The 16,723-nt window shown below is 44.3% G+C and overlaps 2 protein-coding genes across 3 annotated transcripts in view; both read left to right on the top strand.

Moving 5' to 3' along the window:
* Positions 1-11,997, top strand: part of supv3l1 (SUV3-like helicase) — a 48,898-nt gene extending 36,901 nt beyond the window's left edge. Inside the window, exons 11-15 of the mRNA XM_060926323.1 lie at positions 1,072-1,291; positions 1,791-1,871; positions 1,958-2,134; positions 4,791-4,939; positions 11,226-11,997. Of these exons, the coding sequence (XP_060782306.1) occupies positions 1,072-1,291; positions 1,791-1,871; positions 1,958-2,134; positions 4,791-4,939; positions 11,226-11,607 (1,009 nt within the window). The 3' untranslated portion in view covers positions 11,608-11,997. The remainder of the gene's footprint in view (positions 1-1,071; positions 1,292-1,790; positions 1,872-1,957; positions 2,135-4,790; positions 4,940-11,225) is intronic.
* The window catches only part of hkdc1 (hexokinase domain containing 1), a 40,615-nt gene continuing 28,750 nt past the window's right edge, over positions 4,859-16,723 (top strand). For both annotated transcript variants that reach the window (XM_060926321.1, XM_060926322.1), the window contains exon 1: positions 4,859-4,939. The gene's annotated coding sequence lies outside the window, so the exon portion shown is untranslated. The remainder of the gene's footprint in view (positions 4,940-16,723) is intronic.

The following is a 16,723-nucleotide window of genomic DNA, read 5'->3' as shown; positions in this document are numbered from 1 at the left end:
GGAAGATTCTCGCCGAAACTGTCAACAAGGTAACATCTTAAAAAATCCTTGTCTTAAGAAACGAACTTAAAATAGCTTTAATAGTTAGACATAATGAACTTCCACTACATAGTACCTCTCCTAGGTTCAAACTGGTACCCTTCTAAGCCATAGCCTGCTTGCAGTGTGTCTTGCGGGATCTCTTCGTATGATTCGACAGAGCTGTCGCTTTCACTTGATGCGCCCGACGCCATGATTACACGCTTATCTCCTCTATTTCGGAGAGTTCCGCTAGTGCAGTGGGTAGCGCTGACGTCACGGTCTTTTAAAAATGGCGACTCTTGTGCGGTTTAGCGTATAAAGTATTATATTTACAATTACCAAGATATTTCGTTGTTTTCTAGTATATAAATTTGATAGAATACTTAAGAATGCGTTACTTTGTCACATCAGCAACTGTATATATTATATTCGGTACCCCTTTAAGTTGCACAGTCTGTAAAATTCTTGCTGGTCATGGAGTTTGAAGTACAAAATCTATTTACAGAACATTCTGTAGAACAGTTGACTTGCTACCTAGGTCAATTTACTTCAGTCCTGTGGACATTTATGGTCCGTGTAGACGTAACGGGGGGAAAATTGCCCCCCCTGAAAAAAAATTCAGGAGCCGCCACTGCCGCCTAAGGCTCAGTGTATAATTGTTGATTAACGTTTTTGATTTTATTTTTAAAAAAATTACTCCAACCTTTACAAATGTGGGTAAAATGTTATTGTATTTTTTTTTTTAAACAAAAGGAACATTCAAGTTGATAAAGAATAGCAAATTAAAAAAAATCGTGAATTGGATGAATCGTTACATGCCTAACTGAACCTTATATTTGCATCTGCATTTTATGTCACAGACTATACAAAGGAATATGCTGACAGGAGCTAGTACTGTCAATGTGTAATCTTTTCATTTTGATGCCTTGACACTTTTTTTTTTTTTTTTTTTCCCAGTACTGGTATTTCATGGAACTCGGGCTGTTTTTTGTTAGAATGCAAGTTTTCTTGCTTCATATAGAAATCTCACCAGGTTTCCATCCTTACCAGGAGCATCAGGAGAATAATATTTAACTCCTTGGTGAAGCCCAGTGTGAATGAGAAGGGGGAAAAAGAGATGGACACCATTTCCACTTCTCAGGCTCTGCAAATCGCGGGCCGAGCAGGTCGCTTTAGTTCCATGTTTAAAGAAGGAGAGGTGACCACCATGCATCGCGATGATCTGCCTGTGCTGAAAGAGATCCTGAGCAGATCTGTTGACCCAGTGGAGGTGAGACGTGCTTATGAAACATCTGTTCGTTCCTGTTCATCTACCTAGAGCATGCATTGCAAGTGAACATGGGTGTGAAGATTCTCAGTCATCCAGGTCATAGTAAACTGTGGGTGGTAAAAGAGAGCAACTGGACTTGCTTGAAGATTCTTGAAGACGTTTCACCTCTCATCCGAAAGGCTTCGAAGAAGCCTTTCGGATGAGAGGTGAAACGTCTTCAAGAATCTTCAAGCAAGTCCAGTTGCTCTCTTTTACCACCCACATTGCAAGTGAGTAAACTGTATTCCTAAGTAGGCAATTTGCTGAGCGTACTACGGCAAAGACAGCATCAGAACTGCATCACAGCGTCAGCAATGGACCTAAGAGTGAAATGAGTTCCAGTAAAAAGAAAAAAAAAAGCCATTTAAGTCTGTCGGTGTAATTTTGCCTCGTGTAGCCATCCAGTGATCTCTGCACTGAAAGAACGGGATCCTGACACATCTCTCCTTTGTGGTTTCAGGCTGCAGGTCTACATCCCACTGCAGAACAGATCGAGATGTTTGCTTATCACCTTCCCGATGCTACGCTCTCCAATCTCATTGTGAGCGTTTACAACCTGAAGAACTTCTGCATCGTTAATCTAAGCAAACGGCTTACGTTTTTCTTCCTGATCCTTCTGTGTAACAGGATATATTTGTGAGTCTCTCACAAGTGGATGGCCTTTACTTTGTCTGCAACATAGAGGACTTCAAATTCCTGGCAGACATGATCCAGCACATTCCTCTAAACCTGCGCTCTCGCTACGTCTTCTGTACAGCACCCATCAACAAGAAACAGCCCTTCGTTTGCACGTCCTTCCTGAAGGTACTGATGAACAATGACATGGCAGTGGTTCAGGGTATGAAGATCTGCCCTGGATAGTGATGTTTTAGTTTACCTGATTTATACCCCTCTAAGATCTGCTCGTCGCTCAGAGCAGCCATTCCTTTGGGGTCTTGTTTATAGTACAAGAAGTCCCAATTAAGCTTTATGTATCGAAGGAGAACTGAAGTCATTTTAAAACTTTCTTTATTTCTTAATTAACGTGTTGTTCAATTACGTTTTCGGTTTTAGTAACCTTATATCGTGACTCGTATTGGCAACTAATCGCAATTAAATATTATACTTATCAGCCTATTCGGTTTTTAGCCATGTTGAATTTAGTTCGTTTGGTCCACGGCAGGCGTCGCTTATCCGCGCGATCTTCGCGAGACTTCGAAACGTGAAGTGTCAGCCAGGTGTCGGTGCCGCCATTTTGGAAACTGTTTTCCAAACGAAACATTGCACAAAAACGAGTTTAAGTGACGATTACTGCCTACTTTTTTCAAACTTTCCTGATCGCTATCAAAACAAACAAAACTTCCGGCTTGATTACGTCAGCATTCGAAAGAGGGCGCACGTGTCTTTTGACAACGTTGGCAGATGTTGGTCACTTTCTCTGTGTCCGAAATCGCTCCCTACTCACTATATAGGGCACTATATAGTGAGGACGCCATTTTGTAGTGCTGTCCGAAACCTTAGTGAGGATTATTTACACCCTATATAGTGCACTCAAAGTATCCCACAATGCATCACGAAAAGTAGTGTACAACGTTGGTCACTAACCAAAGCAATATATCCCATCATGCCTTGCGGTCACGCTGAAAGAAATCAAATTAGAAGTCTCAAATTTGATTTAATAAAAGGCAGCGGCAAAGAAGAAAGTATTCAGCCTTGATTTAAAAAAAAAAAAAGATGCAGGGACTTTGTATTGATTAAAGGTGCCCTTCCACCAAAAACGTTTAATACTGGCTCTTTTTGAAATGCCATAGTTCACTCCGAGTTGCATATGTATGCTGTATGTGAAAATGTAATTCTACTCCCATTCCCTGTATTAGCTTATGAAAGAAAATAGTCGGGAAAAACGAGCGGATCAGAAAAAGCCATACGAAGTTGCATCACTTCGAAAATTAGTATTCATGGCTTCGCCCACGGGAAGAAAACGCGAGGAGAGAGACGTAATTCGCCCCGAGGTGCGGCGTGGTGCTCCGCATCAGTTTCGTTTCTAACGGCGGCTCCAGCCCGACTTTGCACGCTCGTAACTCAGGCAGGCGAGGTCCCAGCCTCCCCAGACTTGGCAGCCAGCAGCCTCTGCCCTCTCCCGAACGAAAGAGTGCTCCCTGGGCAGGCTAGCTCCGCGCCTTGGGATGTAATTCATCTAACCCTAACCCTAGGTCCCAGCCTCCCCAGGCTTGGCAGCCAGCGATCCCTGCCCTCTCCCGAACGAACCAGTGCTGCCAGGGCTCGTCAGCTCCCAGCCAGGGGACGTTATTCCCCCCCACACCCCCCGAGGCGAGCTCCGCTCCGTGCCTCGTGCCTTGATGAGAGCCACTGCCGCAGGGAGTATTCAATTAAATAAATAAATAAATGAACGACTCCCTCGCGCGCGCACACAAGCGTTCTGGTTGGGGAGAGCGCTCCCTTCCTCTTATAGGGCGCGGTCACTGGGGAAGACACACAAACACGTGTTAATTCCCGTCAGGTGCAGTGATTCTGCCACTTACCTTCCCTGACTCCGCCCTCCATTCACAGACCGCCGCTCGGCCACGCCCCCGCTGCCACATCTACATTGTTATTGGTCAAAACATCGATGTCGAGACCATAATAGCCAATCTAAACAGTTTTTACAAAGACACCCACATCCGCTTGTTCTGACCCACTGGAGGTAGCGTCACAGTGCTGTTAGCCAATCAGAGGTAACACGTTTACATGTCATGAATATTAATGAGTAAGAGCTGAAATCCTGTCGTTCTCCCGCCACCCACTCCTCCACCAAACTAGAACAGCCTGAAACAGGAGAACCACAGCATTTTTTTCACCAAAACCGGCTCACAGGGCATTCATTCATACTAGAGACCACCGCACAATTAATGAAAAAACGATGCAATGAGACCTTTAATGTGGGAAATGCGCTCAGTATAATACTGTATGTATTTATCACAAAAATACATGCATGTATTTATTATTTTGAAAACCCACCAGCCGACTGATCTGGCACGTTTTAATCGTGCGACAGTAATGACGTAAATACCAGCGCGACGGACTAGTGTCCGAAAGCGGTTGTTTTTTTTGTTTTTTGTTTTCATTTTACCAATGAGCTCATTATATAGTAATTCGCTATATAGGGAGCAGTGAACGAGTGAGTGATTTCAGACACGGTTTGATTTCCGCTGTACGTTTTACTTCCGTCCTATGATGTCTCGCACAGGTCTCAGCGAATCTCGTTTACGGCCATTGCTTTGACATATGGACTGATATATTACAGAGCGTATTTCAAACATTCATAACTTGCTATAGCAGCGACAAAATAGCTGTCAGAAATGCATTCCTATATTTAATAAAATGAGAAATAGAATTTTGATGTTGATGAAATTTGCCTTCAGTTCTCCTTTAAGGTAGCGCATGCTGTGAAAATCCCCTGATGGTGTGTGTTTGTCTGTAGTTTGCTAGGCAGTTCAGCAGAGATGAGCCATTGACTTTTGCCTGGGTGTGTCGACACATTGGCTGGCCACTGGTCCCTCCTAAAAACATCAAGGACCTTGTTCACCTGGAGGCTGTGCACGATGTGCTGGACCTCTACCTTTGGCTCAGGTATTGTGAGATTGTCAAGTTTTTCTTCTTGTTTGAAGTTTTGGGAAATGACATACAGGCAGACGCTAAACTTGGGTTTGTTGAAGGTTCATCCCAAAACTAATATCAGCCAGTATATGTTGGGTCTATCATCTCAAGATCGGCGTCCTTTCCTTGGAGGCCAAAGTGAGCTCCAGAATCGCCAAAGCTACAGCGGTCATGGAACAAGTGAGTTTGGAACAATTGCCGTTTGATCGAGAAAACCAAGCTACGCGTCTGTCAAACTTGTGTACTCGGCACACGAGACTTTTGGACAACATACACCATACAAGAGAAGCAACTCAACAGCTTCCGTCTCAGACATATCCTCCAGATCAAGTAGCAGGAGAAAATGGCTAACACGGAGGTCCTTAAGCGTGCTGGAATGCCTAGCTTGGTTGCACTTCTCAGCCTGAGACGCCTCGAGTGGCTTGGTCATGTTCGACGAATGGAGCCAGGTTGAATTACAAATTCCAAGGGACATAATTTACAGGGAGTTGTGTGCAGGATCTAGCTCAGTTGGGCGTCCAAAACTTTGATACAAAAATGTCCGCAAAAGGGACATACAGTACAGCTACCTGGCATCAACACTAACAACTGGTGCCCCTTTTCCACCAAAGCAGTTCCAGGGCTGGTTCGGGGCCAGTGCTTAGTTTGGAACCAGGTTTTCTGTTTCCACTGACAAAGAACTGGCTCTGGAGCCAGAAAAACCGGTTCCAGGCTAGCACCAACTCTCTGCTGGGCCAGAGGAAAGAAGCGCTTACGTCAGCGGGGGGGCGGAGTTGTTAAGACCAACAACAATAGCCAGACCGTGAAAGGTCGCCATTTTTAAGCGATGAGAAGCAGCAGCTGTACAAACGCAAAGTCATCCATTATTATTGTTGTTGTTGCTTCTTCTTCTCTGTGTTGTTGTTGCTTCGATATTCACGCCAAGGTTTATGCAAACGTAGCGACGTAACTGACGTATACAGCGACGTAATGATGTGGCTTCCCTTAGCACCCCGAGCTATGGAAAAGCAAACTGGTTCTCAGCTGGCTCGCAAGTTGAACGAGTTGTGAACCAGCACTGGCCCCGAACCAGCTCTGGAACTGATTTGGTGGAAAAGGTCAGTAAAAAAAAATGGCCCGTCAGTAGCAATGACGGGCCTTTTTTTTTTTTTAAGTAGTTGTCATAGTGTTGTGTAATGTATCAAATTAAAGAGCGTGAAGATCTGAATTGAAAACTTATTTAATTTTGTAAATATGTCTAAAAAAACCGAAGTTATCAACATTTGAAAATCTAGTGTTTTTATAAAATTTCCATTTCTGTCTGTTGCTCTGGTCACAAACAGTCAATCAGTTTCTATTGGTTTAATTTTCCATTCATGGAGAAAAAAAAACCTCAATCAGAAATTAATCAACCAAAAAGCCAAAAATAAAGAGATTTAGAATTTTAAGAATTACAGATCAAGGCTGTTTCTTGTAGATCACAATTATGCACTGAGAGGGCTTAAAAGTAGCACATCAATGAAATTGACACGTCCTTTGTGTTTAAACTAGTGCTGTCAAGCAATTAAAATATTTAATCGCGATTAATGTCGCGACTGTCATAGTTAACTCGCGATTAATCGCAATTTCATCGCACATTTTTGTCACATGAAAAACCATTGTAATTCTCTTTTCAGCATAAAGTGAATGGGCTTGCGTTGTACCAAAGTTTTTTTTTTTTTTTAATTGCAGAGCATAACACGTCTTGTCACAGCCACTGCAAAGTCGGCCTGGAGCCGCCGATGGGAAAACGAAACCTAAGCCGAGCACCGTGGCTCTTCGTCCCGAGGCGTGGGGCTAGCGTGCCCTGCCCACGCTGGTTCTTTGGGGGGAGGGCAGAGGACTCTGGCTGTGCGGGGCGTGGCATTACAGTCTAGCTGCTATCGTTTTTCTAAGCAAAGTTTCTGTTCCAAGTTCCTGGCAGTTTCAAAAGCTTATGAAAAACCTACATCATGTCACAGAGCGTTAATCTCGCGATAAAAAAATTATCACCGTTAAAATTGAGTCAAGTTAACGCGACATTTTTGACAGCACTAGTTTAAACAAAAGCCAGAATTGAGCGGGTATGTTCAGTTTAAACTGTGGACACCGAGCGTGACTAATGACGGTGCTGCTCGAGTGTGCTGTGCGTAAGAGGGTCAAACTTTTGTTAATTCTCTTCAAAACAGTATTACAGATATTTATACACCTCATTTTTTTTTTCTCCATGAAAAAAAATATTTGGAAAATCATGGATTTTTAGGAAGGATACAACATTTTCTTCAGTGATCTGATCTTTCGCAGGCACTAGACAGCAAAGTGTTCAGCCCATTTTATTGGAAAAATCAAGTCAGTATGGGGGATTCGACCATCATGAGTTTCAAGTTGATCGAACCAACAGTGAGCGAGCTAGAAACACCACCACCACACACGGACTGGTGACTAACATCATCACTGAAAAACCCAAGATGGCGGCGGCGCCTGTAAATTTGGTGTGTTGCATTACAGAACGTTAAAAAAACGCTTAAAGTAAAAGCTCATCACAACGCCGCACAAAATTAACAATACAGTGGTGCTTGAAAGTTTGTGAACCCTTTAGAATTTTCTATATTTCTGCATAAATAGGACCTAAAACATCATCAGATTTTCACACAAGTCCTAAAAGTAGATAAAGAGAACCCAGTTAAACAAATGAGACAAAAATATTATACTTGGTCATTTATTTATTGAGGAAAATGATCCAATATTACGTATCTGTGAGTGGCAAAAGTATGTGAACCTCTAGGATTAGCAGTTAATTTGAAGGTGAAATTACAGTCAGGTGTTTTCCATCAATGGGATGACAATCAGGTGTGAGTGGGCACCCTGTTTTATTTAAAGAACAGGGATCTATCAAAGTCTGATCTTCACAACACATGTTTGTGGAAGTGTATCATGGCATGAACAAAGGAGATTTCTGAGGACCTCAGAAAAAGCGTTGTTGATGCTCATCAGGCTGGAAAAGGTTACAAAACCATATCTAAAGAGTTTGGACTCCACCAATCCACAGTCAGACAGATTGTGTACAAATGGAGGAGATTCAAGACCATTGTTACCCTCCCCAGGAGTGGTTGACCAACAAAGATCACTCCAAGAGCAAGGCGTGTAATAGTCGGCGAGGTCACAAAGGACCCCAGGGTAACTTCTAAGCAACTGAAAGCCTCTCTCACATTGGCTAATGTTAATATTTGTGAGTCCACCATCAGGAGAACACTGAACAACAATGGTGTGCATGGCAGGGTTGCAAGGAGAAAGCCACTGCTCTCCAAAAAGAACATTGCTGCTCGTCTGCAGTTTGCTAAAGATCATGTGGACAAGCCAGAAGGCTATTGGAAAAATTTTGTGGACGGATGAGAACAAAATAGAACTTTTTGGTTTAAATGAGAAGCGTTATGTTTGGAGAAAGGAAAACACTGCATTCCAGCATAAGAACCTTATCCCATCTGTGAAACATGGTGGTGGTTAATATCATGGTTTGGGCCTGTTTTGCTGCATCTGGGCCAGGACGGCTTGCCATCATTGATGGAACAATGAATTCTGAATTATACCAGCGAATTCTAAAGGAAAATGTCAGGACATCTGTCCATGAACTGAATCTCAAGAGAAGGTGGGTCATGCAGCAAGACAACGACCCTAAGCACACAAGTCGTTCTACTAAAGAATGGTTAAAGAAGAATAAAGTTAATGTTTTGGAATGGCCAAGTCAAAGTCCTGACCTTAATCCAATGGAAATGTTGTGGAAGGACCTGAAGCGAGTAGTTCATGTGAGGAAACCCACCAACATCCCAGAGTTGAAGCTGTTCTGTACGGAGGAATGGGCTAAAATTCCTCCAAGCCGGTGTGCAGGACTGATCAACAGTTACCGGAAACGTTTAGTTGCAGTTATTGCTGCACAAGGGGGTCACACCAGATACTGAAAGCAAAGGTTCACATACTTTTGCCACTCACAGATATGTAATATTGGATCATTTTCCTCAATAAATAAATGACCAAGTATAATATTTTTGTCTCATTTGTTTAACTGGGTTCTCTTTATCTACTTTTAGGACTTGTGTGAAAATCTGATGATGTTTTAGGTCATATTTATGCAGAAATATAGAAAATTCTAAAGGGTTCACAAACTTTCAAGCACCACTGTATATTCCGTAAATGTTATTTATTATTGAATCGACACTAGTTTTATGTAGATTAAACACTTAAGCTCAAACAAAAACATGCTGTTCAACCAGACAAACATATGGGAGGTTCATCAGTGCAGCGGCGCGCTGTCAGGCCTATTGGGAATATATCTCGGACAGTCGTGATGAATGGAAAGCTTTAGTTAGAAATGGAGGGCAGAGAACCACAGAAATGTCCAGCTCACTGAGAAGAGAACCAGAAGGAATGCAAGGACAGCCTCCTATAAGAGCACCATCTACCTTTGTAGACAGTGTGGAAGAGACCGTCACTCTAGAAGGTGCTCTTCCAGTTCCTAGCGCTATACCATTGTCTCCTGAGACAGACGGATGCCAACAACGACAATGTTGGAAGTCATAAAACTTGTCATCTTATTTAGTATGGGAGTGGGAAGTTGCAGCATGAGCATGAACACACTGAAACATGGACTTGCTTTGGAATCCTGTAATCAACAATCTGTTACTGTTACCCTTTATTAGCTCATCTGGCCGTAAGACTGATGAGCTGTTGCCATAGCGTGGTGTGGCGTCCGTCATCGGTAAATCGTCTCTTCTCCATCAGTTCTCCGCAGATTTCCATTCCGATTGTTTTGTTTGAAAGAACTTATCACTCTGGGAAAAAAAAAAGTGAGTTTTGTCAAATTTTTTGCTAACGAGTTAGTAATTAGGCCAAATTAACAAATTTTCCAGGCCTCTCACTAGAATTGTATGGTATCTTCTCTCTCATTTCTCATCCAATTTCAGTTCTGATCAACGTTTTTGGTAGATCTTCCCATTCTCATCTCATTATCTCTAGCTGCTTTATCCTGTTCTACAGGGTCGCAGGCAAGCTGGAGCCTATCCCAGCTGACTACGGGCGAAAGGCGGGGTACACCCTGGACAAGTCGCCAGGTCATCACAGGGCTGACACATAGACACAGACAACCATTCACACTCACATTCACACCTACGGTCAATTTAGAGTCACCAGTTAACCTAACCTGCATGTCTTTGGACTGTGGGGGAAACCAGAGCACCCGGAGGAAACCCACGCGGACACGGGGAGAACATGCAAACTCCACACAGAAAGGCCCTCGCCGGCCACGGGGCTCGAACCCGGACCTTCTTGCTGTGAGGCGACAGCGCTAACCACTACGCCACCGTGCCGCCCGTAGATCTTCCCACGAGGAAAAAAACTTGGTTGTTTTTCCTGTTGTAAACAGTTTGTTTACAACTTTGTTTATTCTCAGTTAAATCGTGTCTCCTCCCTTTTTATTCTCAATGGATTTCAGTTCTGATTGTTTTGTTTGAAAGAACTAGTCATTCTGCTCAACACTTGGTCACTGTATCGTCAAATTTGTGCTCACGAATTGCTAATTAGCTCGACTTCTCACAAGAATTGTATCTCCTCTCACGGTTCTCACCCAATTTCAGTTCTGATCGATGTTTTGGGTAGATCTTCCAGCAGGGAACAAAACTTGGTTGGTTGGTTGTTTTGTTGATTTTTCTTGTAAACAATTTGTTTACCACATTTGTTGACAACTTTATTTTCAGTTAAATTACGTCTCCTCCTTCCCTCCCTCCGTTCTTAATGGATTTCAGTTCTGATTGTTTTATTTGAAAGAACTAGACCTTCTGGACAAAACTCGGCCATTGTATTGTCAATTTTTTGCTAACAAATTTAGTTCAACTTAAATTTTCTTCTGACTAGAATTGTATCTCCTCTCTCATTTATCATGTGAATTCAGTTTTGATCGATGTTTTGGGTCGATCTTCCCTTGGGGAACAAAATTTAGTCCTTTTGTTTGTTTGTTTGTTTTTCCTGTTGTAAACTACTTGTCGTGGAGGTTGGTCCTCTCTCACATCGTCACATTTCAGTTCTGCTTGACGTTTTGGTCATCATGGTTGTTTTGATGGCAGGCCAGATGAGCTACTACAGCCTTGATGTTCTGGTTATTATGGAATTTCCATTCCAGTGTTCTTGTATACAATTGAAAGTTTTGCATAAACCCACTTGGCTAAAAACCCCAGTTCAGTCTGTTCATTTTCCTTCTGAATTCTCCTTCTAGCTATCGCTTCATGGACATGTTCCCTGATGCCAGCCTCGTCCGTGAGATCCAGCAGGAACTTGACAGCATCATTCAGGTCGGAGTGAGAAACATTACACGGCTCATCCGTGCCACAGAAGCTCAAGGCACCATTGCAGGTTCTCCGGCTGAATCAAAAACTTCCTCGTTCCCTGGACTGAGACTGAGAAAAGCTCGGGGATCCAAATCCCATGTTCATGTTAAACAGGACCCGAGGGGGGCGGACAGTTCGCTCAGCGCTCGTCTGGTCCAGGAAGGTCTGCTCACACCAGAGCTCCTACAGCAGCTGCAGAAAGAGTGGACAAGAGCGCAGAACCCCAGTGGACCTACAGGGACTAATAGCAAAAATAAGAAAAAGAAATGAGGCATTTGATATCGGTCTCACTTTTTTTTCTACATTTATAAAGGGGCTTATTTAACAAATAGTGTTCTGTTTATCAGCTGTATGTGGACATGTGTGTCTGAAACCTGAGCTTCAAATTGTAGTATACATGTGAGAGGGTGTGTGTGTGTGTGTGCGAACGTGAGCCAACAGTGCTACTAGATTCCAAATAAAACACGCTACTATTTTTTTCATGGGCTTCCAGGACCTCCTTTAGATGTAAAAGATTTTATTCACTCTGGGTTTGTTGTAGTTCAGGATGTCCGAGTCTATGTTTTTGTATTCACACATGATCCATTTGCTCCTCTAAAGAGGACGAGAGACATTTTTCTTCTCAATAAGACATTATTAAAACATAATATTGAATTTATAGTGGTGACTTGGACATGAAATGCTTTTTTTATTTCCTCCAGAAAACAAACAGTCTGTAGGAAAGCAGACACGTTTTGATTCAAGAGCTGTTTCACAATCATGGTTGTCTTTTTGAATTACTTTACATTACATTACTGTAGGCGGCACGGTGGTGTAGTGGTTAGCGCTGTCGCCTCACAGCAAGAAGGTCCGGGTTCGAGCCCCGTGGCCGGCGAGGGCCTTTCTGTGTGGAGTTTGCATGTTCTCCCCGTGTCCGCGTGGGTTTCCTCCGGGTGCTCCGGTTTCCCCCACAGTCCAAAGACATGCAGGTTAGGTTAACTGGTGACTCTAAATTGACCGTAGGTGTGAATGTGAGTGTGAATGGTTGTCTGTGTCTATGTGTCAGCCCTGTGATGACCTGGCGACTTGTCCAGGGTGTACCCCACCTTTCGCCCGTAGTCAGCTGGGATAGGCTCCAGCTTGCCTGCGACCCTGTAGAACAGGATAAAGCGGCTACAGATAATGAGATGAGATGAGACATTACTGTAGCAAGACCCTGATGTGGGTGGAGCACAAAAGCACGGCAGGCGCTTGTTTGCGTTTATAGGGTTTCTTTTATTTTTGCTTTTCAGCATAGGGCTCAAAACCTCACTCACTCTCTCTCTCACACACACACACACACAGGCTATCATCGAGCCCTCGGCGCCGTCCTCCCCTTCTCACTCTCCTTTTATCGGGCGCAGTCACTGAAGAGACACACAAACACACGTTAATTGATAACAGGTGTACTGACACGACCACTCACCTTCCCTGACTCCGCCCTCCATTCACTGACCGACGGTCGGTCACGCCCCCACTGCCACAATTACATATTACATTAATGCCATTTAGCAGATGCTCTTATCCACAGTGATGTACAACATACCTTGAGCAGCCTGGGGAGCAGTTGGGGGTTAGGTGCCTTGCTTAAGGGCACTTCAGCCATTCCTGCTGGTCCAGGGAATCAAACCAGCAACCTTTTGGTCCCAAAGCTGCTTCTCCAATCATTAGGCCATGGCTTCCGTCTAAGAGCTAACTCCTGCAATTCAGTCCAGTGTATATACATGCTGGAGTTTCTTCTAACTTACTTATTTTACAGGGACACACCGGCCCTACCTACAGCACTAATGTCTCTTATAAGCGCTTATATATTTTTGAGTCAAATGTAGGCTCAGTTTTGACCTTGTGGTCACTTCATTTAATTCTACTTTAATTATTACACTTAGATTTTACGACTTAAATTCAGAATTGCATTTTTTTTTTTTAGCACTAACTAGGTTTTACTTTAAAGGCGTCGTGCGGTAATTTCAGCAATCAGGCTATATCATGTGTCAAAATGTCGGGTTTGGTGGGTTATTCAAGCCCCTCGGTTTCCCACGATCTCAGTGTCACGATGCGCCCGCTACAAGCATTTAAAGTTGACGCGCACAGCCAAATTTAGGCAGCCAGCCGTTAACTAGGTCAACTTATGTGTGACGTCATACCAGTAACCTCCCTTGGTTGATGCTGGCCTGTCCCCATGTTTTCTCTATAGCGTGCGTTTACCAGAGTTGTTTACATTGCGGATTTTGTGGATTTATTCAGTTTGTGGATAGTTTTGAACACTCAAAACACTATGAAATGATGTATATTAATATTCTGTGATACAAAATGCCTAATTGGTGTATTGTGTTTGGCTGTAACAACGAACACTGAACACTATTTGTGACTGTTATCAATGGATCTGATTTCAAGGTCATGGCTAGGTATTGATAGAAAAAAATTATTTTTTTAAAAACACATTGTGGCAGCGGGGGCGTGGTCAAGCGCCGGTCTGTGACAGGAGGGCGGAGCCAGGGAAGGTGAGTGGCAGAATCATTACACCTGACGGTAATTAACCTGTGTTTTGTGTGTTTTCCCAGTAACCGCGCCCTATTTAAGGAGGCAGAGAAGAGCTCATCCCGGGACAAGAACACCGTGTGTGTTTCGCTATCAGATTAAAACTGGCGGTTATACTGAAAAGTCTGGCAATAAAAAGCCTATTTGCATCTGAAGCGTTGTCCTGCCGTCTTCTGTGCTCCACCCACACTTCAGAGAGCTCTACAGTGGTGCCAAAACCCGGGACAAGGTGGAGCACCAACCTCGCAGCCCCATGGAATCCTCCCCGTTCGCGGACCTGGTCCACGCCCTCGCCACGGCTCAGCAAAGCCAGCACCAGGTGCTCGTCACGCTCCGAAAAGAGCAAGAGCGGCGCTTCGAAGCCCTGGTGCTGGCCCAGCAGGAAGATCGCGAGGCGTTCCGGCATCTTCTTGCGTCGGCGGGGTCCACCAGCGCCCCGGCCGCGGGCCCGTCTCCCCTCACCGTGACCAAGATGGGCCCGCAGGACGACCCCGAGGCGTTTCTCACATTGTTCGAGCAGGTCGCCGAAGCCTCGGGGTGGCCGATGGAGCAGCGCGCGGCGCGCCTCCTCCCCCTCCTGACGGGAGAGGCGCAGCTGGCCGCGCTATAGCTCCTCGCCGGCTGGCCTACGCGGACCTTCGCCGGGCCGTCCTCCAGCGCGTGGGGCGCACGCCAGAACAACAGCGCCAGCGCTTCCGTGAGGGGAGGGGAGACGGGCCCGCGGCCGGGGCGCTGGTGGACCCCGCCGACGCAAGGAGATGCCGGAACGCCTCGCGATCTTCCTGCTGGGCCAGCACCAGGGCTTCGAAGCGCCGCTCTTGCTCTTTTCGGAGCGCCTGGTGCTGGCTTTGCTGAGCCGTGGCGAGGGCGTGGGCCAGGTCTGCGAACGGGGAGGATTCCATGGGGCTGCGAGGTTGGTGCTCCACCTTGTCCCGGGTTTTGGCACCACTGTAGAGCTCTCTGAAGTGTGGGTGGAGCACAGAGGACGGCAGGACAACGCTTCAGATGCAAATAGGCTTTTTATTGCCAGACTTTTCAGTATAACCGCCAGTTTTAATCTGATAGCGAAACACACACACGGTGTTCTTATCCCGGGATGAGCTCTTCTCTGCCTCCTTAAATAGGGCGCGGTGACTGGGAAAACACACAAAACACAGGTTAATTACCGTCAGGTGTAATGATTCTGCCACTCACCTTCCCTGGCTCCGCCCTCCTGTCACAGACCGGCGCTTGACCACGCCCCCGCTGCCACACATGTTTTAAGTGTTTCTATGTATCAATCATTAATTGTACAAAATGATTTTCATACATTTATGTATTTGTCATATCTTTCTTTGTCACATGAAGTGTTGTCTTGCTAACACATGTGGCACATAATTTTAGCAAATGGATGACAGAAGATTAATTGATAGATTTATGCCACAGAGCTGCCTTTAACTAATAATTATCACTTATTACTGACGATTGTACGTTTACTAAACAATACAATACAAAGCTCAATACTCCCAGCCTATAACATACTGAATATCAAGTTAAAATCAACCGCAATAAAAGGAAAATGATGAAAACTGGAATATCAAGGGGTCTACTGTATCAGAAGGCCCACTGCATTTCGCGAGATCGCAAGCTGTCAAGTTGCTAGAATTCAATCTTTCTAGCTATACTTTCACCCCCTACAGCTATCAGTATTACACAATCATAGATTAATCACACAGCATTCTAATTCAAGTGAAAATGGTCTTTAAAAATACACATAAGTAGTGATTTAGTCAGAGAAACCAACCAAAACAAGTCTTCAAGTCGCCAGTCTTCATTCTCGTCTTCGTTTCTGTCGTCTTCAGAACTGTCCTCATTTTCTTCTGAAGATGAGCACTCCGGTTCAAATCTGTAAGGCTGGATACCACCAGGACATTCAGCTGTCAAAATCTCTACTTGTGGGCCATTTTCTTCTTCTGTATCGGTAAAATCAAAGCTAATTTCCTCAGCATCGCTCCTATTTTCTGGTGTGTCCGTCATTGCAACTGCACTGAGTGGTTACTGGTATGACGTCACGCAGCTGTTCCATTGACCGAGAGGGGGCGCTGCGAACGCGGGAAATTTCAAGTGATGGGCATGACCAAATAAGGACCGATTACAACCGCGGGAAGCTTTTGAAAAATCGACGGTCAATTTATTTTGAATCTCGAAAGCATTCTGGTGCAGAATAATGCGACTTTTATCGCCACTGCGTGACGCCTTTAACCCTTTGGTGACTGACCCCTTGAAAATGGTTCCTCCAGGAACGATGACGTTTCAGTTGTCAAGACAACGGAAAAACTAAAATACAAAAACAGAAAGATACGTCACAATGCTCTTGTGCACAAAACAAAATGCTCTTGTATTTGTATTTGTATTTTAGTTTTTCCGTTGTCTTGACAACTGAAACGTCATGGTTCCTGGAGGAACCATTTTCAAGGGGTCAGTCACCAAAGTTAAGGCGTATACAGCACTTTCATTCATGACAGAAAGATATTTCAGTGGAAGTTACATTTTGTTGTAAACCAAGTCCCTCCAACAGCATCCTTTGTCTGTCAGAAATGTCCTCTCTGGAAAACACTCGCTATATGATGAGGTTGTAAATGATTTTTTGAGAAAATATGTCTCTTTTGAAGCAGAATACTCTGCTGTTGCGCAGTAAAAGACAGGATTTGAAACGGACGCGAGACTTTTGCAGCAGAGCTTCACGTGTGGTTGAAATGTGAGTCTATAAAAAAGTGTCTTCTCTGGAAAACCCACAAGGATTGTAAATGCTTCAGTTGTTATTACAGTTACCACCATATACAAACACTGC

This window comes from Neoarius graeffei, chromosome 7 (genome assembly GCF_027579695.1).
Source record: "Neoarius graeffei isolate fNeoGra1 chromosome 7, fNeoGra1.pri, whole genome shotgun sequence".
Lineage (NCBI taxonomy): Eukaryota > Metazoa > Chordata > Actinopteri > Siluriformes > Ariidae > Neoarius > Neoarius graeffei.
The sequence above is the reverse complement of the archived record's forward strand: the minus strand, read 5'-3'. Positions and strand labels throughout refer to the sequence as shown.